This window comes from Carettochelys insculpta, chromosome 27, assembly GCF_033958435.1.
Source record: "Carettochelys insculpta isolate YL-2023 chromosome 27, ASM3395843v1, whole genome shotgun sequence".
In the NCBI taxonomy this organism is placed as follows: domain Eukaryota; kingdom Metazoa; phylum Chordata; order Testudines; family Carettochelyidae; genus Carettochelys; species Carettochelys insculpta.
In genome coordinates this window covers 8,805,267-8,831,471 of record NC_134163.1, presented here as the reverse complement: position 1 = coordinate 8,831,471, position 26,205 = coordinate 8,805,267, and the positions used below count along the sequence as shown (strand labels likewise).

At 60.7% G+C, this 26,205-nt stretch overlaps 1 protein-coding gene across 4 annotated transcripts; it reads right to left on the bottom strand.

Moving 5' to 3' along the window:
• Positions 1-11,226: 11,226 nt before the first annotated feature.
• On the bottom strand, positions 11,227-26,205 carry SHD (Src homology 2 domain containing transforming protein D). 4 transcript variants are annotated; one of them, XM_074978476.1, is made up of 7 exons: positions 24,872-26,199; positions 23,899-24,472; positions 18,075-18,201; positions 17,412-17,636; positions 16,008-16,179; positions 15,772-15,891; positions 11,227-12,580 (listed from the first exon to the last, which is right to left on the bottom strand). In XM_074978476.1, exons 2-7 carry the CDS (start codon positions 24,229-24,231, stop codon positions 12,394-12,396), a joined length of 1,164 nt encoding a protein of 387 aa, XP_074834577.1. In that variant the 5' UTR covers positions 24,232-24,472; positions 24,872-26,199; the 3' UTR covers positions 11,227-12,393. The 4 variants fall into 4 exon arrangements, 2 of the variants coding, with proteins under 2 accessions (XP_074834577.1, XP_074834578.1); XM_074978477.1 differs by having other exon boundaries at positions 16,008-16,176; positions 23,899-26,200; XR_012642663.1 differs by having other exon boundaries at positions 12,441-12,580; positions 16,008-16,176; positions 18,075-18,248; positions 23,899-26,205.

The window sequence follows — 26,205 nt, the reverse complement described above, 5'->3', positions numbered from 1 at the left end:
TACCAGTGACGCTTAGGAGGGAAATTCCACGGTAGTTGTTGCAGTCGCTTCTGTCTCCTTTGTTCTTATACAACGTTACAATGTTAGCGTCGCGCATATCCTGTGGAACCTCACCCTCTTTCCAGCACAGGCACAGTAGCTCATGTAGGGGTTCCAGGAGTGTGTCCGCGGCACACTGTACACTCACACCAAAATGCAAGTCTGCAGAGCCTGCATCCTCAGCACCCTCCTTTACGGCAGTGAGACTTGGACCCTGTATGCCCGCCCGGAAAAGAGGCTGAACATCTTCCACTTGCGCTGCCTCAGGCGCATCCTTGGAATATCATGGAAGGACAGAGTGACCAACACCGCCGTCCTCGAGCAAGCTGGAATCCCAACCATGCACACCCTCCTCAGGCAGCGTCGGCTCCCCTGGCTTGGCCACGTCCACAGGATGAATGATGGAAGGATTCCAAAAGACATCCTGTATGGTGAGCTAGCCTCTGGCAAAAGACCTCCCAGACTCCCCCAGTTGCGCTACAAAGATGTCTGCAAGAGAGACCTCAGAGAGGTAGACATCGAGCTGGACAACTGGGAAGAACTAGCAGACGACCGCAGCAGATGGAGGCAGGGGTTACACAAGGGCCTTCAGAAGGGCGAGATGAGGATCAGACAGCTAGCAGAGGAGAAGCGAGCGCACAGAAAGCACACTAAGGACTTGCCAGACACCCACCACATCTGCAAGAGATGCAGCAAGGACTGTCACTCTCGTGTGGGCCTTCATAGTCACAGGAGACGCTGTAAATGAAGCCCTCAATTGAAACTATAAAGGGCGCGATCCATAGTCTATGCAGACTGAAGGATGCCTACTACTATATTTTATATTTTGTCAGGTCTTGTTTGAATGTAAAGTAAACCCTCAAGCTACGTGCAGCCAAGTTGTGTGTGTCTTGGGTTACCGCGACTGCCACACCTGTCAGGAGTAGTTTTCCTGGCTCCCGGAATGGCTGCCTGGCTCCCCTCTGCTTGCAGAGCCGGAAAACTGAGCAGGACAGCAACCTTGGTCAGTTTCCTGGCTCCAGGGAATGGCAGAGAGCTGGGAGCCAGGTTGCCCTTGCTTCCCGGCTCCCTGCCGCTCTGGGAGCCAGAGTAACTCGAGGGTTTACTGTAATACAATAACTTTAATTGAGAATTTAATACCTAACATGAATTTTATTGTTTGAAAATTTGACTGGGCTGCACGTTTGACATGCCTGCGATAACACCGAGATCTCTTTACTGAACAGTAAGAGTTAATTTAGACCCCCCATCCTTTGGTATGTGTAGCTGGGATTACATTATCCAGTGCGCCTTGCTTTGGTTTTACCAACAATGAATTTCAGTGGCCCTATTCTTGCCACATCACCTTCTTTTGTGGTCAGAGATGTTACCTCTGTAGTTCCTTGTCCAAGTCCATGTTTGAGTTTTGCTGAATTTGATGTTGTTGAAGGCGCACAATACCACCAACCCCCTAAAAGCTGCATTAATGCCTCTTTACCTCTGCCAGTTACTGCAGATGGATTTAGGAACCTAGCTTTAGGAACAGATTGAAAAACCGTTGTCTGAGATACGTAAAAACAGCTGAGCAGGTGTGGCGAGGTTGGCATTTTTTGTTAACCCAGGCTACGCCTCCTGGGCTCACTCATGTTTAGGAAAGCTGCCTGGGAGGCAGTTTGCTGAGCGCAGACTGAGCCGTTTTTATTGTGTTTTGTGCAGTAGCTAGCCCAAGGGACACTTGCTTTAAGCCTGGGCCCCTAGGTGCTCTGTGAGGCGAGGTGAGCTAAGCCAGATGAAGTGTTGATGTTTGAGCCTCCTGCCATTGTCACCTCCTTGGCTTGGCTGGGCTCTGCTAGGGAATCCCACCCCAAAAGCCCCTTGGTGCTGAGGCTGGCTTGTGTGAAAGCCCCAGGGCAGCCAGAGCCGTGTGCGCGCCAGAGGGGCAGATCCGCAGGGAGCCAGGGCAGGGGCCTTCGCGCAGATGGGGCGGGGATGCCCAGACCCCTCGCTAGCTGGGGCAGGGAAGGGCAGAGTGGGCAGGTGCAACCCCAGGCTCACGCTGCCCAGGGTGTGGGGGTGGTGCTGGTGAACCACCCCCACTGACGACTCCTTTGCTTGGGAACGTGTGTGCTTCAGGTTGACTGTGGACAGGTGCTCGGGGGTGTCATAGTGTGGGGGTTGGGGCCCAGCTTGGGCTAGCATCTGCTCTCAGTTCCCCCTGCATCCCCGTTGATTGCCCAAGGACAACATGGTACATGCCCGGGCAGGCTCTGACCCCACCATGTTGTGACAGCACCCGCTTAGGGTGAATTTTCAAGACATGCCAGGGCTCCAATGCCAGTTGGGTGGGGTGTCCCCTGGAGCTGGCAGGGGGTTGGTGCTTGCCACATGCTGAATTCCCAGCTGTGGGCCAGGCAGTGGGCGCTCCCAGGCCTGATTTATCTTGATTAGCAGAGCGCTTTGCAGCTCATTTTTCAACAGCCGCTGATCAATGGGGGCTGGGAGCTGTGCATGCTAATGGCGCAGAAGGGGAGGCCGGCAGGAACAGCTGCTGCTGTGGCTGGCTGAGGAGGTTTTGGGGTGCAAGCGAGTTGTGGGGCAGAGGCATGTGGGGGCCCCCAGGACGTGCTTATTGCAGGGTGGGGGACAGGCCCCCTCAGCATGAACATGGGTGGGGTGGATGGAGCTGTGCCCAGGGGCGATGGGAGGACTGCACAGCTGCCGAGTTGAAGGGCTGCGCAGGCGTACCTACGGCCGGGAATCAGCGCACAGCACACGCACACAGCCACACACAATTAGCAGCACCCGTGAAGGGGGATGGCGGCATCTGGGCATGATTACAGCAGGCCGGCCTGTGGAGGCGAGTGTGAGACGAGGTGTGTCTGAGTGTGACGGACATTCCCGTGGTGCTGTGCGTGAACAAGGGTGGGTGTGTGCCTCGGCAGGGGTAACTGGAGAGCCCCCCACGCGCTGTTGTCGTTCTGGGTGTGAACAAGTTCGGTGTGTACCTGGGGTGTGATGCCAGCTGGGAATGACTCCGACAGGTGCGATTCGGGCTGTGACTGAACGTGGTGTGCACGCACAGGGGTGCATGAAGGTTACCAGTGCATGTGGGTGTGATGCGAGGTGTGAACCACTGCCACATGCACACACTGGTGTGCTGCCAGGCCTGAAAGAATATTGTGGGTACACAAATGTCATGCAAGCACTGGGGGTGGGGGGTGGATTCTAGCTGTGACTGAATCTTGCGTGTCCACCCGGGTGTACTTCTGGCTGCGACTGAGCGCAGCCTTTGCCCAGCGGGTGCACGGCCCTGGGGGGTGAGCCTGGGGAAGGGCTTTGCCTGGCTATGGGGTGGGGTTCCAGGCTGCAGGTCTCTGCTGAGCAGGCCCTGGGCAAGGCCGCACAGTGCACAGGGCTGCCAGGAGAGCACAGGCCATGCGGCCGCAGCCCAGGTGCGCCCGTGCAATGTAATTCGCCCTGGGAGAGCCACTCAGCTGCATCCTGCGCTGCCCCTCTGTCCTGCTGGCTGCTGCACCTGCGTGGGCAGAGCCGGAGCCAGGACAGACAGGCCTGGGCCGGGGGCAGCAAGGGGTGAGCAGAGCTAATAATTCCGGCCTCCTTTCCAGCAGTGCGCCGAGCTCGCCGCACCCCCGCCGGCTCCGACCCACTAATTGGATTGCTAATGGCAAGTCATTAATTGGGAACCAGGTGTGCCACACAGCTGGGGGAGGCCGGGGTGGATGAGCGGCGAGACAATGCGGTCGGCTGGACGGGGCCGTTAGGGCGCACACGCTGCGCCCCCATGACCCGAGCTGGTCCCTGCTGCTCACCGGCGTTCCTCTCACACCAGGTCACAGCCCTGCCAAGCCTCTCGCCCTGCTGGCTCTCTCAGAGAAGCGCTGGGAGGGCCCCACAAGCCACCAGGCCTCAGCACAGGGCTGTCCCAGCCATGCCTTTCCCAGGGCACGTCCAGGGGCCTTGCAGCTGTCCCAGCCGGGCTGAACGGCTGTCGCGAGGATCCCCATCTTGGTAGGAGCCGTTGGGCCTGACGTGCCTTTGCCATGGCGTGGAGCAGGAGCCAGTCGATTGGAGCTGGGGTTCGGGGGGTGGGGGGGCGGCTCAGGAGACCAGGCCCCAGGAGTCACTGGCTGGGCAGCCAAACTCCAGCGCCCTGAATCAGCGGCCCCCTGAGGCTGGGGGGGGATTGGGCTGAAGCTCTTCATGGAACCCAGGAGTCCTGGCGCTCACCCCTCTTGCCCTGGGCTCACGGCTTGTCGGGGTTCGGGGCCCATGGGAGAAAATCTGGGGCCCGAGATGAGCAGTAGGAGGGAGGGGGAGCTGCCCAGCTCCGGGTGAGGACCACAGCTGGGGGCAGCACAGGGCGGCAGCTGGCTGCAGGGTGTGTTACTTACCAGAGCCTGTGATACCAACTGCACCAGTCCCACTCTCCTGGCTCCTTGCGCTGGTCTCCCAGCACCAGTCAGGTTTGACCTGGCCAAATCCACGTACCTGGCGCTGCACCCGGGGCCTGGGGACGCTGCGCCACGCTCTGAAATTCGGCCCAGCTGGACCCTGTGGGAGGGCAAATGTGCCAGGCCCGAGCAGCACCACAACTCTGTGCACCGGAGCTGGGAACCGAGCCCAGCCACCTTCCAACACATCCTGGACCCCCAGTGATGGGGCACAACCCACCGGTCGCTCTAGCCCCTCACCTCCCAGGAGTGGGACCCCAGAGCCCTGGCTGCTAAGCTCTGCTCCAGCTACTAGTCCCTGCTCACTCCCACACCCGGGCCCAGAACCTGGCCCTGGGTCCCTTTCCCAGGGCCAGACTTGGGCAGAGCAGACAGCAGCCACCTGAGACCACCAGTATCCCCCAGGTGATGTGCTGGCCATGGAAAAGCTCCTGCTGACCTCAAAGGGCCCTGGGTGTGGTTCCCACCAGCTAGTCCCAGCGTGGGGCACTGGACCAGAAACCAGTGCTGGGGCAGAGCTGCCACACCGGGCGCAGGGCTGGCAGATCCAGGCCAGCAGCCAGGCTCTCTGCCAGGGCCCCGGCACGCCCGCGGGGAGCTCCACTGGAACGTAGAGTGTCAGCCTGCCCCAGGCAAGTTCAGCTGAGGCTAGGCAGGGCCCCGCTCAGCCCCAGCATGCAGGAGAGGGGACTGGGACAGGGAATCCAGCAGCAGGCAGGGGGCAGAGCAGGACCCAGCTATCTCAGGGCTACACGACCATGATCCCACGCCTGACACGAGTGCGGTGGCTGTCCACTCCCAAGCCGGCAGCGGGTGGGGGGGGGGGCGTGTCTCCAGGCATCCCATCTGCCTGCCCCTCCAGCTCCAGAGACAGCCCTGCCACGCCTGGGACACCTGCCCCTCGGAAAGGAGCTCTGGGGCAGGGACTGCCCTGGTTTCCTTCTGCTGCGCCGGCTCCTGCCCTGACAACTGTAGTTTGCCCAGCTGCTCGGTAGTGGCCTGGCTCCCGGGGAGGGGGGGCCAAATCCTTCATGCCGGGGAAAAACCTGGGATTTCTCTTCTGCAAAGGGGCTGTGTCTATTACCGGCCAGGGCCCTGGGCTGCGGGGGGGGCCTGGCAGGGTGTGTGTTGGGGGAGGGAGCACTCTTCTCTGCTCTCTGCCCCGCCAGCAGGTGACAGAGGAGAGAGCCCCCTCCGCACGGGCAGTCAGCTGGGACCTGCTGAGAAGTGGGGCTGATGGGGGCTGCCTGCCCCATGCCAGGCCTGCTGCATGTCTCTGGCACTCCCTGGACCAGCTCTCGGCCCCCAGCAAGTTACCCTGTGCCTGGCTTGGTATAGCCCGGCGAGCGGGGGGGCTGCTCCTTTCTGCCCATGCAAGCTGAGCACAAAGGGGTGTTTCACCCCAGTGGTGGCCCAGCCCACAGCCAGGCTAAGGGCCCGAGTGCCGCTGCTGGGGAGGTTCTGGTGGTGCTGGAAGGGCAGCCTGGGTTTCCAGCCGGGAAGGAGGCAGAGGCCAGGCCCAGAGCTGCGAGCTGGTGTGAGTTTGCCAGCAGACAGGTGCAGGCTCTGGCCCCTGGGCTGCTGCCTGGCTCCCCCAGGCTCAGGGCCGGTTTAGCTCATCAAGCCCAGCCAGACGTTGCTGACCCTGGGCCCTCTGGGTGACGAGGTTTTGTTGCCGCGGGGGGGGGGGGGGGGGGTGGCTCTTTAGCGCAGGCGGAATCAGGATTCTGTCCCCTGTTCAGTCACGTGACCTGCACCGAATATGTGACTCAGTTTCCCCGTCTCTAAACTCAGGCAGCACTTCATGTGCAGAGCCGACGTCCTTCGAGGACTGAGTGCATTGAGTCCCTGCGGGGGGGCAAAAGTATCATTCCTATGGGGGGGGGGGATGCTGGAGGTTGGGGGGGAGGTGGAAAGCTGGGGGGTGGGGTCGGGGGGGGGGGAGCAGAGGCCAGAACTTTCAGCACTGTGCACCCCGGCCAGGGCGAGCTAATTGCTACCGACAGCTGAGGCCCGCAGCGCCATCAATAATTCAGCCCCGGGAAGTGCCGGAGCATGTCGGCTTAATAATGAATCAGCCGGCCGGGCTCTGGCAGCCCCACAAGTGGGGCACAGACTAAAAATACTGAGCGCTCGGCTGATGCCGGCTGACTGCCTTTCAGCTCCAATTAGCCGACAAACAGCTCCCCCGGCAGGAGCCGCCGGCCAGGCGTGGAGCACCGCACGGCTCGGGGAGGGGTGTAAGAAAGGGGACCGGGTGGGGAGGGATCTGGCTGCAGTGCCATCGCAAGGGGCGAGGTGCAGCTCCGGGTGGGGAGGCCGAGCTGTCTCTTGCCCCACACTGGCCCGAGCGGACCACCCCGCCCCCGCGACCTGCCAGTTAGGGGGCTGGGCCCTGCTGGAACCTGCTGTCAGCCGTACAGCGCTGTGACTCAGGCGACCTCGCCGCTGCCCCAGGCTGGGCTGCAGTGAAGGAGCTGCACCGTGGCATGTGGCTAGTGTAGCTCAGGCAACGGGGAGCGGAGCAAGCAGTGGGGTGGGGGCCACCCACGCCCAGCCCTTGCCCAAGCTCAGCTGGGAGCCGTGCATGGGGGGCAGGACCAGCTGCTGCTGTGGCTGGCTGAGGAGGCTTTGCGGGGTGGGGGTTGTGGGGCAGAGGGCCCCACAGGACGAGCTTGTTGCAGGGTGGGGGACAGGCTGCAACTTCCCTGCAAGCTGCCGTCCGCACCTGGGGCAGCTCTCGGGCCTGTGCTCTGCAGCACCACGGGGCCAGCCCCCACGCGTGCAGCCTGCCCCTCGCACGGCTGCAGACCGGCAGGCAAAGGAGGCAGCTGTAGTGTGAGTCACTCCCCCTGACCCCAGCGCAGGTCGCCTGCATCTGTCTCCGCACCCTGACAACACTGGGAGCCTGATCCCCACTGTCTCAGCGCCTGCCCCCCCCAGCCCCGCCTGTGCTAGGTGTGCAGACAGATGCCCAAGGCAGGCCCCCGTGTTGGCGATCCACCAGCCTGGGAAACACTCTACAGTGCGGGGAATGAAGCCCCCCCCCAAATACCCCCTAGCCCTGGTGTGGGGCCTCCTGCCCTGACCCCCTCCTCCCAGCCCCCCTCGTCTGGCTCATTGTCTCTGCCCTGCCAGCAGCCCCCTGTGCAACCCCATGGCAAGCCTGCCCAAGAAGGCCCCAAATCCTTTGGGGGCTTGGGGGGTTTCTAAAGGAAATTTTCCCACCAGAAATGGCCCTATTTTTGTCACCGGGGAACACATGGCACATTGGAGGTCTGTTTATCTCCGGGCGGCTGGACTCAGGCCGCCTGCGGGAGCTGCCTTCTGTCTCCCAGTGTGACAGTACCTGCAGCTCAGTCTTCCCAGGATTTAACGCCTTAACATCCTTCCTGGCTCTAGGCTGAGCACCTCGCAGCCTGGTATGCGCTCCGGACAAGAAGGGCCCTGTTTTACAGCCAGGGAACCGTGGCCAAGACGGGGTGTTCTCTAGGAAGTCTGTAGGAGATCCGAGGGCCTTTCCCCGGGTCCTTCCCAACAGCCACAACCCAGCCACTGGGCCTCGCTGGTTGGGGTGCAGCGGGGAAGGACGTAAGCCAAAGCAAGGAAATCAGATGTTTCTGACCACATAGAAATTCGGGGGCTTGTTGCCTGAGCTGGGATGTTTTCAGAGTGATGGCAGGTTTTGAAGCTCTGGTTCAAAATGTCTCCCTTGCTCCAACACCATTCTTCTTCAGGACATTAACATCAACCACCTGCAGCCTGGGGCGCTTTTCACCTTAGCTCGGACTAGTCAGCAGCCCAAGCTCCCACCGGGGAAACTGAGGCACAGATGGGCCACTGTGGCCCACAGGCTGATTCAGCAGGGGAAAGCTAGGACCAGACCCCAGGTCTCCTGCCTCAGAGGGCCACGCCTCACCTTGCAGCCCAGCTATGCCCCTCCTGAGTCCTCTGCTGCCCCCCAGCCCATCACTTTTTCAGTTAGTGCAGGAATGGCCAAACCGTGCCTGAGAAAAAGCCCGAATTTACCAGTGAGCTCCAGTACTAAGCCAGCGGCCCCTGGCAGCTCTCCTGCCCCTGCCTGAGGGTAGCCCCACGTCCGGTCCTCCCGCTCGCTCGCCGGAGTCAGCTGTTTGGCAGCAGGCGGGAGGCTCAGGGGGGCGAAGTGAGGGCCCTGCGGGGTCAGGGAAAGGGGCAGTGGCCTTGGGGAAGGGGTGGAGCAGGGGGCAGGCCTAGGGCAAAGCCAGGGGCTGAGCATGGACCACCCTCAGCCCATTTCACCATCAGCACCTGCAGCTCCAGCCCCAGCGCCGGTACCTGTGCACGGATCTGCAGCTCACCTTCTCCAAAGCCCCGTGTGGTCCCACAGCCTCAGGTTGGCCACCCCGACTTCGAAGCGCCTCGGGCTCGGACGGGTCTTGCTCAGAAGAGCCAATGCACACAGCCTGCCAGCCCGGGGGCGGCCTGGGGGCTGCTGAGCCCTGCCCTGTGGTGGCTCCAGAGGAGGCTGTGGGTGGCTGGGATGTTGCTCCAGGCTGCTGCTGATGCCCAGCCAGTAGAGCTCTGATGTGCACAGAGCTGAGTGGGGCAGCGCTGGGCCGTTTGGGGGAGCGGCTCTGGTGCTGGAAGGAGCCTGTTCCTCCCCGGGTCCCTGGCTGGCCCCACGCGGGAGGTGAGGGTGGGTGTCAGCTGGGCAGGGACCCGCCCGCCTCCAGGTCACAGCGGCGGGAGCCGGGCTGCCATTGTTCTGCACCAGGCATCTTTCACCTTGAAGTGACAGGAGATGCGATTGGCGGGCTGCCCCTGTTTCTATGGAGACAGGTGTCCTCCAGGAGACAGGGCTGGGATGGAGCCGGGGGCTGGAGGGGGGCTGACGGGGATGAGACATGAGCCAGGCGGTGGCAGGCAGACGGACGGACGGGGAGAGACGGTGGCAGGTGTTGGGAAAAGGGGAGACGGCTCAGTGCCCCCTCCACAAAGGCACCGGCTGCCCCCGCTTTGGATGCCAAAGGGGGTCTACGAATTAATCAGCCCCCTCTGTGCAGCGCTGGGGCGTGGAGGGCTGCTGGGCTCAGGCCAACGCAAGCCCCGCTAGGCACGCTGCCGGAGGGCAGTACATGGGGCGCTGCTGCAGCCGAGACAGGGGCCAGGCCCCTGGGGTAGGCACTGGAGTGCGTGTGATGTGGCGGGGGCAGGGGGGTTGCCCGAGGGTGGAGGCACTTCCACACGTCCCTTGTTAGCCAGGCACTGACACACCCACGTTGCCACAGCCGAACCTGCGTGTGCCCTGGAGTCAGCCTGACACACAAACGTACAGCGCCGAGCGTCGGCCAGGCCTGTCTGGGGCCTCCTGGGTGCCTGCTCTGCCCTGTGTGTGTGTGTGTGTGTGTGTGTGTGCGCGCGTGTGTGTGTGCGTGTGTGTGTGTGCGCGTGTGTGCGCGCCTGCTCTGCCCTGTGTGTGTGTGTGCGCGCGTGTGTGTGTGCGCGTGTGTGTGCGCGTGTGTGCGCGCCTGCTCTGCCCTGTGTGTGTGTGTGTGTGTGTGTGTGTGTGCGCGCGTGTGTGCGCGCCTGCTCTGCCCTGTGTGTGTGTGTGTGTGTGCGCGTGTGTGCGCGCCTGCTCTGCCCTGTGTGTGTGTGTGTGTGTGTGTGTGCGCGCGTGTGTGCGCGCCTGCTCTGCCCTGTGTGTGTGTGTGTGTGTGTGTGTGCGCGTGTGTGTGCGCGCCTGCTCTGCCCTGTGTGTGTGTGTGTGCGCGCGCGCGGGGAGGGAGAGCCCCGAGTCCCCCCAGCCCTGTGTGCCCCAGCCGGGGCAGAGGGAGTCGTACAGACCCAGCAGTCGGTGAGTGTCTGCCAGACACGGTCACCCTGACGGGGGGCGGGGGGCGGGAAGGGCCGGGGAGCCCAGGCTCAGCACAGCCCTTGACGTCTTGCCCTGGCTGTGTCCTGGCGGTTGCCTCACCCCTGCTCCATCAGGAACAGCAGCTGCGGTGCCCTCAGCGCGGGGACCTCCGCAGCGAGACACCAAATCCTGCCACGCCTCTGCCAACGCCGCCGGCTCCTTGGGGGCTGGGCCCGGCCCCACTTGGCCGTGGTGGGCACCTCTCTCCTCACCGGCCCCCAGGTCGGATCAGGGCCCCTCTGCCCTGCTCACGAGGCGCCGGACGAGGCCCGGGGTCAAGGCCAGCCTGGACTCCAACCCCTCCAGTGCGTGATGGGCAGGAAGCCGGGGGCAGCAGGAGGCCCTGGGCCCAGCCCCGGGATGCCACCATCTTCACCATATCAGCCTAGGCTGCTCCTTGTGGAGGGCTGCTTGGAGGGCTGGGGGTGGGGATGAGCCACGCTGGGCATGAACTGGGGCTGGTGGGGAGAAGTGGGGGTACAGGAGCTGGGGAGGAGGAGAACTGCCCTCCAGCCTGGGGGAGGGGTGGCCGTGTAGCAGGAGGTGCTAATTTTGGCTGCAGAGAGGAGCTGCAGCATTGCGGCAGGGAGTAGGTTCGGCTGGGCAACCCCTGGCCTCTAGGAAGAGCAGTGACCACCGGGTGGACGCAGGCGGGCTGGGAGGGGAGCCACCAATGGGGCCTGGGCGGATTTCGCTCTGGCAAACGTCACCGCCTCTCCCTGCTCAGGTCTTGGCAGCAGCCCCGAGCCTGTGGGACTAGACCCTGTCACCCCGGGGAGGAACGCACAGAGCCCTGGGGCCCCTGCTGGGCAGGGACAGACTGAGGGCGAGGGCCGAGGCTGGCCGACGGCGTTTAATGGAGATGAATTGCCAAGGCGACACAGCACAACATGGATTCGGCAGCAGCAGAACACTCATAGCGCAACGGACCCTCCCACGCACACCCGGCATGGGGGCTGCCCAGCTCGTGGCCTGGGGAGAGGGCCCCAGGGGTCGGACACTGGAGGAGAGTTACATGAAACCACTGTTTCTACAGGACACAGGAAAACCCCTATTTACATGATTTCGACTTCTGCATTGCTTGGATTAATGGGAGTTGAAATCGTGCGTGGTGGGGAGCCGGGAACCAGGCAGCTCTTGGCTCCCCTCTGTTCCCAGCTCCAGTTGCCTGACGCTTGCGGGGTCCAGGAAACTGACCCGGGCAGCAGTGCTGGTCAGTTTCCTAGCTCCCACAAGGAAGAGACCCCCGGAAACTGACCAGTGAGTGGAGTAGCACTGGTCAGTTTCCTGACTCCCCGACTTGCTCGAAATTCGACTTACAAGCGGTGCCTGGGAACACAACCTGCGTGTAAGTCGGGGGTTTACTGTATTGTGCTCAGAGCTTTCGTAGGGGCAGTGTGTTTCAGGGCAGTGGGGACCATCCAGGACCAGGCTTGCTAGAAAGCCCACTTCCACGGTGGTAGGTTCCAGGGCTCTACAAAGGAAGGGGGACTGTGGGCTCAAACCTGCCCAGGGTACACTGATGGGGTTGGGGGGGAAGTAACGTGGGGGAATCTCTCAGAGCGTGGTAGACTGGAGGGCTCTGGGACAGGGCAGAGGAGATTATTAGGGCAGGGCGGAGGGGAAAGGGAAGCAGACAGGATGATCTCCAGGACAAACCCCCAAAGCAGGAGCTGCCAGATGTCCATTATAGGGGTGACCCCGTAGGACCTCCCAGGACAGCTGCCATCCCCCGGAGCAGAATGCAGGTTTTGGGGCCGTGGCAGGATGCTGGAAGCCGCACTGCAGCCGGAACGGCCTGGTATTGCTTCTTCAGAGCGGGAGTCCCCTGTGCTGGAACAGCAAATCATTCAAAATGCAGCCCCCTCGGCCCAGGGCGGGGGCCTCCCCAGCAGCAGGCTCTGGACCAGCCCTTCCTCCTTCAGCCCAATCTGTGGGTCGGTGGCTCTGGGAGCACGGAGCAGCTCCTTCCCCGCGTGGTCAGCCAACATCGGGCACCCCCCGGCCTCAGAGGGTCTGCACGGCGACGGGATAGAGCAGCGAGAGGTGCTCGGCCCCTTTGATGGGCAGCTCCCGCGCGGTGTAGTGGTGGATGACCTCGGGGATGCTCTCGAAGGGGGCGCTGTTCTGGCCCAGCACAAACTTGCTCTCCCGGGTCCTGGTGAACTTCATGTGCATGAACCCCTGGCTGCTCCTGGGAAGGGAGACAAAGGGGAAAGGGCTAGAAATGGGCATCCCCTTGCAGGAACAGGCAAGCGGGCTCTTGTCTTTGGTGCAGCCAGCCCCTGGAGAGTAAGGTCCTGCTAAGCAGTGCAGCTCACCTGTGTGTCCTATAGCCTATACTGCCAGCTGTTGCTGGGATTCTCCCTTCTCTCTGTGGTTCTGGAGCAGGAGGCTCTGAGTTCTAGCCCTGCTGCTGCCATGTAGCCATGGTACTTGGCATCCGGACAGCCCCGCAGTTGCTGGTGGCCATGGGATCGGCCCCAACCTCCTTTCACAGCTGTGGAATTGGAGGCCCCCGAGAAGGGGAGGCCAGTCGCTCACATCACAGCCAATCAGTCCCAGCAGGGACACCCGGCTCCTTGGCCAGGATCTGAGCAGGGCACCTCCAGGCCAGCCGGTCCCTGCGCAGGAACGTTGCTGGCCGGGGAATCTCTGAGCAGGTTGCAGGATCCACACCAGCTGGGAGAGGGGCAGCTCTGCCATTCAGAGCCAGGCTGGGGGCTGCCTTGGTGGCCATGGAGCCAGCCCCAGCCTTGTCCCAGCGTGGGGATAACTATTTTGAAGCGTGTGGTGGGGGGAGCAGGGCCGCGGGCTCCTGCCGGGGATCAGACCACGCTGCTGCGATTAAGCTGATGAAATATTCATGCCCGCTGCTCCCCAGGCCTTGCAGCTCTCTCGCTGCACACGTGGCGGACAAAGCCCCTGCCGGCCCGGCCCTTTGATGTGCAGGCCGGGTGCTAATCAGAAGCAGATGTTCAGAGCAGAGAGTTCAGGGGGAGCCACTTGTCGGGGGGATTGCGCCCGTGTGCAGGGGAAAGGCCAGGAAGATCCTGGGGAGAGGAGAAGGGGCCTCTCGCCCCTCCCCCATCCAAGTCCTTTCTCTATAGGACTTAAATACTTACCCTCCCCAGGATGCTGATTCCCAGGGCCCCACTCCAGCCCTGGAGCTAGGAACAGGAATCTTCCCAGGACCAGGGCGGTTCTGGAGCCCTGCCCTCCCTTTGCAAACCCATCAGACCACACGTTCACCCAGGAGCTGGGAACAGGAGTCTGGGCTCTCATCCTGCAGCACAAACCCATCAGCCCATCCTTAAGCAGCCATGGGAAAAGAGAGCAGGGCCTTGCACAGGTCAGTGACTGCTTAAACGTGGGAAACAAAGGGTAGGCATCAATGGTCACTTTCAGAATGGAGAGAGAGAAATAGCTGGGTCCCCCGCGGTCTGTACTGGGGCCAGGGCTGTTCAATGTGTCCCTCAATGATCTGGGGAAAAGGGTGAGGTGGCAACATCTGCAGAGGACACAAAATTACTCCAGATAGTTAAAGTTCAAAGCAGAGCGTCAAGAATTACAAAGGGGTCTCGCAGAAGTGGGTGACTGGCCAACATGACAACAGATGAAACTCACTGGTGATAAACACCCCATAATGCGCAATGGAAAAGATAATCCCAAGGCCGGGAGCTAAAGTAGCTGTTACTCATCAAGAAATCAGTCTTGGAGTCCCTGCGGACAGTCCTCTCCAGGCACCTGCTGAAGGGGCAGGCGCAGTCAGAAAGCAAAGAGAATATCAGGAACGGGACAGGCAACCAGTGAAAACTTATCGCAAGGCCACTATGTACATTCAAGGTACACCGGCACCGTGCCGATCTGGTGACCCCGCCTCCAAGAGTAGAACTGAGAAAGGCGTAGAGCAGGGCAACCAACATGGTTAGGGGTATGGAGCAGCTTCTGTGTGATGAGAGCTTACCAGCGCCGGCACTGCTCGGTTAGTTAAAATCGTGGCTGGTGTGGAGAAAATGAACAAGGAGGTGTCATTTACTCTGCCACGTAACATCCGGAGCAGGAGTCCCCCCCCGTGCAATCGGTAGAGAACAGGTGTCACCCAACACAGGGAAGCGGGGCTGTACACAACGCACAGCTGACCAGGGGAGCTCGCTGCCGGCCGGTGCTGCGAAGGCCAAACAAATAACTGAGATGAGTTCCTGGAGGATAGGTTCAGACGTGCTTAGCAGAGACGGTCAGAGAGGGAACCCCACGCTCGGGGCGGCCACAACCCTCTGGCAACAAGAAGCTGGGACTGGGTGATGCGGGATGACTCGCTCAATAATTGCCCTATTCTGTGCGTTCGCTCTGCAGCACTTGGGATGGGCCACTGGCTGAAGGCAGGGTCTTGGGCTAGATGGACCAGTGGTCTGACCTGCTAGGACCGTTCTCACTTTTTTATGCATGCGGCTAAGCAATGACTGATGAACACAGAGGCTCCAGAGCTGGAGTTATGCCCCCACGATGGGCAGGCAGCCCTATGTGCCAAGCCGCAACCCCTGAAGGAGAAAGTAGCTTCCACAGGGCACCTCTAGGGCTGGCTCTCTAGGGCACAGAGTGTAGATGTTGCCCTGCTTGGAAGCATGGCAAGTTGTGCTACTCACGGCAGCGTCTGACGACTCCATGTTTTCCCAGATCAACGCCCCGTAACGTCACCCTCATTGACTCCCTGGCTCCAGGAGTTGCGATGCCCCCCATGAGGCCCCGCCCATGCCAGGAAGCAGGGCAAGTGCCCGCCCGCCCACTCCCTGGCTCTGCAATGCAGCCAGGGCTGTGCCGCGGAGGTGAAGGGCATCAACGTGACCGATCACTTGCTCTCCTGATACGGCTGAGCCACGCCAGCGCTACCGCCCCGGCCTCCACCTCCTCCCAGCCCCGCAGGGCAAGACGGCCCCAGCTTCTCCCCTTCGCTCCTGCGCAGAGCCCCGTGGAGGTGAGCTGCAGACGGCACAGGCCGGCTCCCCGCCTGACATGGCTTCAGGGAGGCGCTTGCTCTCCCAAGGCCATACTGGGGCAGGAGCTCTCACGTCACCCGCTAGAGAGAGGTGTCATGGGAGCCCCAGGAGAGGGAGCGAGGGAGGCTAGTGGTTAGAGCAGGGGGCAGGTGAATCAGGACTCCTGGGTTCTATAGTTGTGTGGGAGTCAGGCATTTAACCCCCCTGGCTTCTCTGAAACCCCCAGAGCCAGGTCTCTGGGGATCTATAGCCCACTCTGCCAAAATCCCAGCACGAGGCACCCGACCTTCCCTGCTCCAGCCGGGGCTGAGAGCTGCCCCTGTGGGGTGCCACTGTTATGAATGGCCGGGTCACAGAGCTGCAGGGGGGGAACGCGACGGCCCCTCACCGGAGCGACAGGGAGTAGTCATGGTGGCTGGTTTCGCTGTTCCGCACCAGGTAGCTGCCTTCTTTGCACAGAGTCAGCAGGGTCTCGGCGTCCGCTCTGCTGATGGGGCCATGGTACCACCTGGCCGGGCCGGGGAGAAGGAGGCGGTTACACAGGGACAGGCTCCCACTGTTCCCCGACTCCTGCCCTCTGCGGCTGCCCCCCAGCTGCCTGGCCTGCCCTTTGCTGGGACTTACGCCTGCTTCTCCAGGGGCAGCGAGGGGTCCACGCACTCGGCCATGGGGGGGCTGCGCTCCGGGCTCTGGGACCGGCCGTGCTTGGGGCCTGCTGCCAGGTGCTTCGGCGGCCGCCGGCGGTCTTTGTGCAGGGAGGAGGGGCGCTCCCAGTCGGGGTTCTCAAACTGCACTGCTGGGGGAGGAGGGGAAAATTCTTTGTGCGGGGCGGGGGAGGTGGCAGGCGGCTCCTGGCGGGGCGGGGCGGGGCGGGGTCGCCCTCAGCTGGGCGCTCAGCCCCCCTTGCAGAGAGGTGCTGGTGCCACCCCCTGCTCCGAGAGCTCAGCGCCCCATCAGCTCCACAGCAGGGCCCCACCCCAGGATACAAGCAGCACACTGGTCCCATCTCTAGCCAAAGGACGGTGAACTCCTGCCGCCTGAGTCCCCCAGCCCCGTACCCAGCTCGGAAGGCAGATGAGCCATTAGCTCTGCCCCACACCCCTTTAACTCTGCTGAGTCACCGGGTCTGTACACCAGTCCCTCTCCCTGGCTAGCTCCGGGGCCGGCAAGCCTCAGTCCGCCCCATCCCTCCCTCAGCTCCCTCCGAGCTTCAGCCCATCTGCCCCTGCAGCCCTCAAACCAGGAGGCCCTGAGCACCGTGGGCATTGGGTCAGAGCCCAGCAAGCAGCGCCAGACGCTGGAGTCCTGCACCCTCTGCCCCCGGGGAGCCCTCCCCCAGCTCCCGGTTACACACCTTTGCTCCCTCCACCCACTGGGCCCCACGCAGAGGCCACTGAAGCCAGTGGGGAGACGGCAGGGGCCACGGGCTCAGACCCAGGAGCTCCTTTGCAGCAGGGCCGTCATCCCCATGGAGCCTGCCTGGGAGTGGCTGGGAGCCGCAGACCAAAGGGCCCTTAGGGCACCATCTGTGATGCCGCAGCCTTTCCCGCCGGTGTCCTCTCCTGCTGCTGCACCGTGGCGGGGCAGGAGGCCAGGGCCCCAGGCTGGGCTTGGGAGACTGCGCCCTGCCCCGCCCCCCGCCCCCGCCACACCCTCCCTATTGTGGAAGCACCGGGGCCATGTCCTGTGATCGGTCCTTGTTCATCAGTCACAACCTGATGGCGCCTTTCATCCCAGGGCACCAGGGACCTGCGACACACAGCTCCCCGTCAGCTGGCCGCGCAGCCCCCCACGGGTCCCGTCCTGTGGCCCCCACCCTAACGGAAAGTGCTCTGGGGTCTGTGATGCTGGGGCAGTGCAGGGGAGGTGTCACCGTGCAGCATCCTGCGGGGAAGAACTCCCCCCTCCCAGCCCCCTTCCCTGGGATTTCACATCTGAGCCTGGGCCCCAGAGTCCCCCCCACCCTCCCACCCCAGGCAGGTCCTTCCCCGGGGCTCTGCCGGCCCAGCGGCAGGGGGCAGGACACACCGGCGAAGGCCCGGGAGATGTGGTCCTTCTTCCACTCCCAGGGCTGGTCGTACTCGTCCGCTGGCCGCTCGTCGTCCTGGGGCAGGCGGCTCTCGCGGGCCGGGCTGGCTGGGCCACCCTCCGGGTCGTGCTCCGGCTCTTCGTAAGGGGTGTCATAGAGCTGCAGCTGCTGCTGGGGCTTCTTCCCCCGCCGGCCTTCCCAGTCACCTGTGCCGCCCTGGAAATCTGGGAGCCGGGCGAAAGGGGGTTGGTTGGTCGGGCAGGGGGCAGGGCACGTCCAGGCGGAGGGGCTGCGTGCCAGGCCGGGGAGGGCAACAGCAGGAGGTGAGGACAGCAGCAGCAGATGCTCGTGTGCCTGGCGGGACTGGGTGCCAGGCAGCAGGTGCCCACGTGCCTGCGGGGGGAGCTTGGGTGCCCTTGCGCATGAGATACGCTGGGTGCCAGGTGCATAGCGGGAGCCTGGGGGGTAGCCGCCCCCATGCCTGGGACAGAGCTCATTAGCCAGGCGGGGCCCTGATAACAGGGGAGAGCGAGAAGCCAAGCAGAGCCGTGCCTGAGCCCCTGCTTGCAGCTGCAGCTCGGGTGCTCCGGGCCCAGCACCAAGACACAGCGTCCAGCCCAGACCCACTGGTGCCGGGCTGCGCCCTCCCTGCTGTCTCTCACCTGCTGCCACCCGCTGGGCATCGTAGGGCTCCATGTAGGCGTTGTTCTCTGGCACCGCCTCCTCAGAGTCCCCTGGCTGCTCCCGGCGGGCGTCGAAGGGGTCCGAGTACTCGCTCTCGCCGTCGCCCTGCAGGCACAGGGGGCTGCTGGAGGCGGGAAAGGCAGAGCCGCGCCCTGCAGCACCCAAACGCCCCAAGGAGTCGGCCTGGGAGCTGAGCAGCCACGCCAGCAGGAGGCCTCTGCTCAGCTCCTAGGCCGGGTGCAGAGAAGGGAGGTCCCCGACACCGTCGGGGTGATGAAGGGCTGCCAGCATCTGGCTGATGAGCAGAGGTTAACCCAGGGCGCGTTGAGCCCTGAGCACAGAAGGCTGCAGGGCGGGAGGGCTGCCAGAGTCAAGGGGGGTTAGGAAGACGACTGCGAAGGGACCGATTGCTCCAATGAAGGCAGGAAAAGCAGCAACGGGCTTAATCTGCAGCGGGGGAGATGGAAGCCAAACTCCTCCCTCGCCGGGGAGGTCAGCTCTGGAGCAGGCCCCCTGGGAGACCCCATCACCCAGGTGTTGCCACCAGGCTGCACAGACCTGTCAGGGCTGGTCTAGGGTCACCGGGGCCTGCCTCGGCGCAGGGGCTGGCCGAGGTGAGGCCAAGCAGAGCTGGGCAGCACCAACAGGCTCACCCGGTGGGAAGAGGGGGCGAGAGCCCCCAGTGCCCTGCAACCCCTTCCAGCTTCCACAGCAGCTCTTTGCATGAGCTCAGGCAAGTCCCTGCGCCTCTCTGGGCCTCAGTTTCCCCAGCTGCACCCAGGGCTAGTGATGCCGGCCTGCCTGACCCTGCTTCCAGAAGGTTTGCTGGGGGAGCCTTGCAGGGTCATGGAGAAGGAAGGTGCCAAGCCCCAGATCATCCCACGGCCCGAGGCAGCCAGCAGGGCCATGCCTGGGCCAGAGGAGCGCCGGCAGGATAGGGAGCTGGAGGGGTGAGGGGAGGCACAGCCATGAGGGGGGCCGTGGGGAGACACGCTCGGGGGCTGGGCTGGGGGGCGAGGAGACGCTCCAGGCACGATTGACTCTCAGGGCGGGCTCACAGCTGGCAGCAGCACAGAGGCTCCTCTGCCCGGTCTGCTGGACAGCGACAGAGAGCGAGTGTGTGTGTGCGTGTGTGAGGCCTGTGTGTGTATGGGGGGGTGTGCAGGTGTGTGCGTGCGCACGAGGGCGTGTGCGTGTGCAGGCATGTGTGCGTGCACGAGAGCATGTGTGCATGCAGGCGTGTGTGCGTGCACACGGGTGGGTGTGCACATGGGCGTGTGTGTACACAGCACATCAGCTCATGGTGCTGTCAATCTGTCTCTGTTCCCAGCGCTCAATTCCCAGCCACAGAAGGGGAGAAATGAGGTAATTGCTTGGAGGAGCTGTGGAGAGGCAATTTCCCGGTGCCTGTCTCATTTGCCTGCAGCTCTCAAAACATTTCCTCGGCGGGCTGTTTGAGTGTGTCTAACGCACCGTCGGGGGCAGCCAGCCGAGAGCAGGGGATGAGGCCTGACAGCCTGGGATTGGAGACAGGGGAGCTGTCCGACTGGCATGGGGACCCCAGCCCCTCTGTAGGACACAGGGAAGGCAGAATATATGGCACCCAGGCTGGGAATTTCAGATGCAGGAGACCTGGCACTCGCAGCTACTGCTAGGACAGGGCCACTGGCAAGGAGCAGCCCTCCAAAGGATCACCACACCCGTCAGAGCTCCTCCCACCAACCACTGGAAATCTGGGTGGGAGAGCAAATCTCCCAGGAAAGCAGGAGAGGTGAGGCCAGCCCTGAGCCAATGCCCACAGGCACTGAGGAGCTGTGGTTCACATGAGTCACCCACCCCAGCATGCTGAGCACCTGTGCTCATTACAACCCCCAGCGAGCTCCCTGCCAGGGGCAAGCCATTAGCCCCAGGGTCCTCCTCAAATTCTAGCTGGGGCAATCCCTGTCTAGCTTCTTCTTCTCCTGCCCCGAACTGTTGCTCTGTGCTCCAATTGGCACGTTCCAGCCCAGAGATGGCTGCATATCAGTGCTCAGTGAGTGATTCCGGGGCAGAAATACCATTAAACAGCTGTCACAGTTGCCCTGAGAGGTGGCTGTATTTAAGCAGTGGATGAGGAGTGATCCCTGTGTTAAATACTTGTTGCATTTTCCCCCCAGAGGTGGCCGCATTTCAGTGCTGGGTTAGCATTTCCTGGCTATGTCACATGCTTTGGGATGAAAGCGCTGCATGAGTGTAACACATTTATACAACAGCTGCACTGATAGAGGTAAAGAAAAAGAATTCCCCCAGTGAGGAGTACGGCCAGCAAAGGCTAACATCCAGGAGGGACGGTCTCTAACTCACGGCAATCAGAAGCAGAGAGGAAGATGTGGCCCTGTTCAGAAGGGAATCAAAATGGACCCGAGGACGTTACAAACAAGGTCAAGGAACAGCAGAAATGTGCTTGATATCATCACAGCAAGGACCCAGGGCCCTGGCGTAAATCGGCAGTAACCAGAGTCTCTGCAGAGGAAACGCTGGTGTAAATGAGACAAGAACCAGGCTCTTTGGGGGGAGGTGCGTTGGTCTAGTGACCAAAGCACAAAGCACTCCTGACTTCTCTCCCCGGCTGTAGCATGGGCCACAGGCGATCTCAGGATAGGTCTACACTGCAGGCAAGGACCTTGCTCCCAGCACTCACAGAGGTGCCAGGGGTGGCTTGCACGGAGCAAGCTCTGACCCAACAGCAAACAAACTGGCTGCACGAGCTTCGGGGTGGACAGTACAGGCCTACCAGGGCCTGGCTCTGCACAGCTTCAGAATCTCTTGCAGAAAGTGGGGATCTCAATACGTACCCCCTTGACAGGATGTACAGCTTAGCGAGTTACTATCGCATAAATGTCGTACTATTCCAGAACCGCCCAGAGATTTCCAACCGAGATCTGGGCCTCCTTGCCCTGCGTGCTGCTTCTTCCAGTCGTGACAGACACCCCCAGCCCAGAAAAACGCCTGATCTAAATAGATCGGATGGATGAGGCACCAGAGGGGGAGGGACTTGCCCAAGGCCATGGGATTGCACAGTGGCGGAGCCAGGAATAGCCCCCAGGTGTCCTAGCTCACTGCTTTCTCCTCTAACCATGCTGCTGCTGTGCTGGCATGGAAGAGTAACTACCTGTTAAACACCAATGGGGGCTTTCCTCCTCTGCATAACCCCACGGCCATAAGCTCCCGGCCAGCCTTTGCTGCATGTTAGCCCAGACGGTTAGAATCTCAGGCAGTCAAGGTCATATGTAGGTCGTTTATGCCTGTAGAGTAGCTGGCCTTCCCAATGGCCTGTGGCATAACCTGCAGCCGCTGCCAACCCCCCACAGAATGGCCACGTTACAGGGACGAGGCCGGGGCGTGGGGTGGGGGGGAGACTGGCAACCAGCCGCTGATGGCCTGAATCAATGAGCCAGGTACAGCATCCTTCCACCTTGCTCTGCCCCACGTCTCGCTCAGAAACCTCTGGCCCCTGGCATGGCACCCGGAGCTCAGTTGCTCCCTGTATTGAACCTCGCCACCAGGGAATTAGCCATTCAAGGCAGAGGTAGAGGGGAATTTGTGGCCGATGCTTTTAATTACGAGAAGCAGACAGAGCGCCGTCACTTCCCCCCCACCCCGCCCCTCACTTCTGGGGAGGGGGCGCCCCCGATCTCTCCCCCAGGGGGGTTCGTTAGTCATTGCCGGGCATGCTGAGCTACAATCACGCACCACCACTGCTAAACACAGGCCACAGGAACCACGAGGGCCCTTGTGGAGAGAGGCGTGAAAAATCCCTCCAGGCCATCGACACCTCTGCCTGCCTCCCATCAGTGCTAATAAGGCTGAGCGCAGGGGTGCTAAGGAGGGCAGAAGCCTGAGCTTGCGGCAGCAGTCACGAGGCTGAGTCTGCCAACAGCCTCACGCTTTGGTCTGGATTTCACACCCTCCTCTGGGAGCCTCCCCCAGCCCTGCGGCTGGTGCCCTGACCATCCCCTTAGCTTGCTGCACCTGTCCCAAGTTACGGCCAGCCCACCCTCCTGGCCAAAGGCTCTGCAGACCCATCCCCACTATTTGCAGCCTGCACGGAGGGGTGGGAGCTTATGCAGCAGCCTGTTGCAGGCCGAGGCAGTGGCAGAACAGACCCCAAGGGGCCCTGCTTCCCCATACCCCTCTGCCACCCACCGCCACGTACTGCCCAGCCATCAGGAGATGTAGCCAAGCTGGTTTTGCCCATGTTCACTGCTTACTGGAGAATCCTGGATGCAAGCTCACCTGGGAGCCTCGGTACTACACCAGCTGCTGTAATGCACCGACCAGCTAACCCTGAGCTGCTGTGCTTTCTGGGGTACGCCTCCGTGTGCTGCAGTCACAACTCCTGACTGCAGGGCAGACGTACTCACTGTCCCCCATCTCCTTTGTGTAACGTCAGAGCCATCAGCTCGGCGGGTAATAGAAAGGACACAGCCAGTGTGAAGGATAGGGCAGAAGTGCCCTTCCATTGGGCCTCTGGACGCTTCCTGAACAGGTAGCCATTGGCCCAGCCATCCCTATGCACGAACACACTCAAGGTCCATGGACTACTGAGTGTAGCAGGTTGCAACCCCGTCGATCCAGGCCTGTTGCAGGCTGTGCCGGCACCATGGACGTGCCCAGAGTGACTCACAGATGAGTGACTGCTGGATAGCCCCAGGGACGCAGTCTGCTGTCTGCCCAGGCACTTCCAGAAGGCTCCCAAGGAGGGGGCCAGGATGGGAGAGGAGGCTCAGTAAATGTCCAAGGAACAGTACAGAAAATGCCATTTCAGCCGTTGGGGAAGTATTACAAAGCCGTACTATTGCTAACCAGGATTCCAGGTGGCATTCTTCCCAAGCACAGTGAGCCACTTACAATCTACCCAGACGAGACAGACACACGGTGGGACAAAGGGAGGTGTTTTAGCCCCATATCACGGATGAGAAACTGAGGCCTGAAGAGGGGAAGGGACCCGCACAATGTAGCAGAGCTGGGAATCGCTCCCAGGTCTCCTGGACCCCAGTCCAGGTCTCCACGGCAATGAAGCCAAGCAGTCGCCTCTTCTGTGATGCTGTCGGAAGGCTTATTTATTGGGTGTTTCCTGGCAGAAGGCGAAACAAACCAAAATGCATCCCCCCAGCCAGTGTTCCCCTATAAGCTGAGCGCTTGGGCAGCTGCCCAGCTGATCAACAGAGCACCCACTGCTGCCTGCAGCCAGCAGCGTGTGTTTCTATTGGTGGTGCACATTTGCACATGCCTCGGTGTGCATAATAAAATTTATTCTGCCCATGGGTGGAAAAGCTTAGAGGGAACATTGGCCACAACCTGAGCTCTTTCACTGCCCAGGAAACCCCAAGCTACTCTCTGCTCCCCTCCTTCCTCCACTGCAGGGGACTATCATGCAATACTTGGCAACCTCTCCCCTTAGGAGTACTTTCATCCCTTGCCAAAATGCAGCCACCTCTGGGGCACAGCCAACAGCTGGTTAGTCCTAACAGCTCACCGCAACACGCTGTACCACTCTGCAGCCACTGAAGCATCGCTGAAAGCATGCAGGATTAGCTAAACATCCGCTGTGCAGTGCGCCCTCCCAGAGCACCGACTCAGAGGGGAGAGCACCTGTTACCGAACCCCCCATTGCATGCGGCACCTTGGAAGTCCCCAAGGCTGACCCGTATTGCTTCGTACAAGAACTCTGAGGTGACCACCGGGCAAGAGGGCATGGCCCGAAGGTGACCAGAGCCTGGAGGTACCTGCTCAGTAAAGCCCCTTCCTCCCAACACCTACCTGCTCTTGCCTGACTTTGAGTTCCTCAGCTACCATGGCCAACAGAGCCTTGCTCCGGTTCAGGTCAGTGGATTCCACTTTGATCAGCCTGTGTTTTGGGGAGGTGTATTTCCCTTCTGTGCACCCTCCAGCAGCTGCCATGTTTGGGGAGACGGGTCCCCCAGGATCCAGCTCCAGTTTATTGTCACTGTCTTCATAGGGGTCCTCAAAATCCAGGCTTTTCTGTGCGCGGTAAGCCTTTAAAATCTCACTCTCCGTGTAGTCGGGCTTGGGGGGCTGTGGAGGGGACCTCCTGCTCCCGAAACTCAAGTAATCTTTCAGCCATTTGGCCATTTGTACCAGCCTGACAGCAGCTCGACCTCGCCGGGTGGAACAAGTGAGATGGGAAGAATCCTCAGGCTGCCATCAGATAAGCCTCAGTGGATCCCCATGATGTATAATCCAAATTGGGAGTCATTCATCTTCCTTTCAGGAGACCCTGAGGGATGAGGGGCCTCCAATGTTTATGTCTCAGACTGAGGTCTTACCCCAGAGCACGCTGCTTCAGGAGTTGCAAATGAAATCTCCTCTCTCCCTTTAATAGAAGAGGGTTCCAAAGGTGTTTAACGGAAAACGAAAAGCAACCCCCTCCTGCCTGGAGAGCCAATAGACCCTGTACAATGAGACACTTACATCAAATCAGATCTTGGGGGATTGGGGGAGGGTGTTGGATCAAGGAAGGGTTTCAGTCTATTACCAGTTCAAATGAAAAGGAAAAATGAGGAGGGGAAAAAAGTCTTTTTTAAAAAAAATTAATCTCCTCTGCTCCAGGCTTCAAAAATAGACATGCAGAGCCAAAAATCTGTCAGAAATGAACGCTTTGGAGCGTCTTTCCAAGAGATCAGCTTTAATCCCTAAAACGGATTTGTGATACCGAGCATTTACAAAGCATTAGTGCTTTCAAAGGAGAAAGAAAGAGAGAAAAGAAATTTACCAGTTCATTATGGACCCATCAGCTCGCAGCAACAACAGAGCATCCCACAAAGACAATTTTCTATGATCTGGAAAGAAACATCTCAAACCACCAAAACCGAACAAAGCCAACCACAACCCTAGACAATGAACACCTCACCAGGTCAAACACCAGCCGGGCACATCAGTGTCCATTTTAAAACTGCTTTCACAAAGTTCACCTTCACTACATAAATATATAACCAGCTGGTCTCTTAATTCTTTGTCAATTCACTTAGAATCCTTTAAGAGATCCAGGCAAGGGAATCACAGCCCAGCTACATTGTCTTGTCACCTCTGAAGCTGTGTGGATATTTATTTCTCATCACCATCAGAAACTTCCTTGGTTTACAGTTAAGGCTGCTGAAGTGTCAAATCCATACAGGCAATTCCTGGAAAAACAAGCCAATCTCCAGCACCCACTGGCACACATCCATCAGCCAGGTTTTATTTCTGGTGTGTGTGTGTGAGGGGGGAGAGACTGATTTATTCCGAAGCCCAGATAAACAAGGAGCTTACAAAAAAGAAAACCTGACCTCCTCCCTCTTAAGAGACATTCCCAAAAGCAGGAGTGGAAAACTTTAGCCAAAGTCTAGCTTGGAAAAGTCCAGGTGCTGCTGTCTTCTTTGTTAGCTTTGGAGAGGGTTAGTTGTGCTTTCCTTGAGAGCTCGCCTCCTTTAAGGGATCCAGGAAAGAGCCTGCAAACACAACGTGACACAGCCCAAACAGCAGCAGGAGTGAGCTCCAAACACCAGTAGCTTTTTTTTTTGCCAGGCGCCTGCACAAAGGAGAGGAGGCGAAGGGGGAAGACTCCTGCATCCAGCAGTTCTTTCCTGTTCCCCAGGACCTGAGAGCTACTTTTCTAGCGTTGGGGGAAGGAGCTGCCGCGTCGGGGAGCTGGGCAGAGTTGGGCGCACTGGGGGAAAGGCGGGAGGTTATAAAAAAAAAAAACAAAAACAACAATCGGTGGAAGTCCTTGTGGCTGGAAGGTCTGGACGCCTCTTCGCAATCGCTGCTCCTGATACGTCAAAGGGCTTTTTTCCCCTCCTCCTCCGCCTCCTGGCCCTCAGGTTTTCACATGCACAGCTCCCTCTAGTTTGCAAAGGTTACAGAGACCTTCAGCGGGAAGCCGAGGGGCAGGCACCGAGCCCCCCGCCACGCCAGGCTCCCAAAGGAGGGGCTTTCCCTTGCAAGGAGGAGGGGAAATGCACCCTGAGATCTCCGGAGCATGGCCACGAGCGGGTTCCAGTTCCCCCAGGACCCAGCCGAGTGAAATTGACCAGCTGAAATTGAACAGGCAGGAGAAAGTTGTCTAGG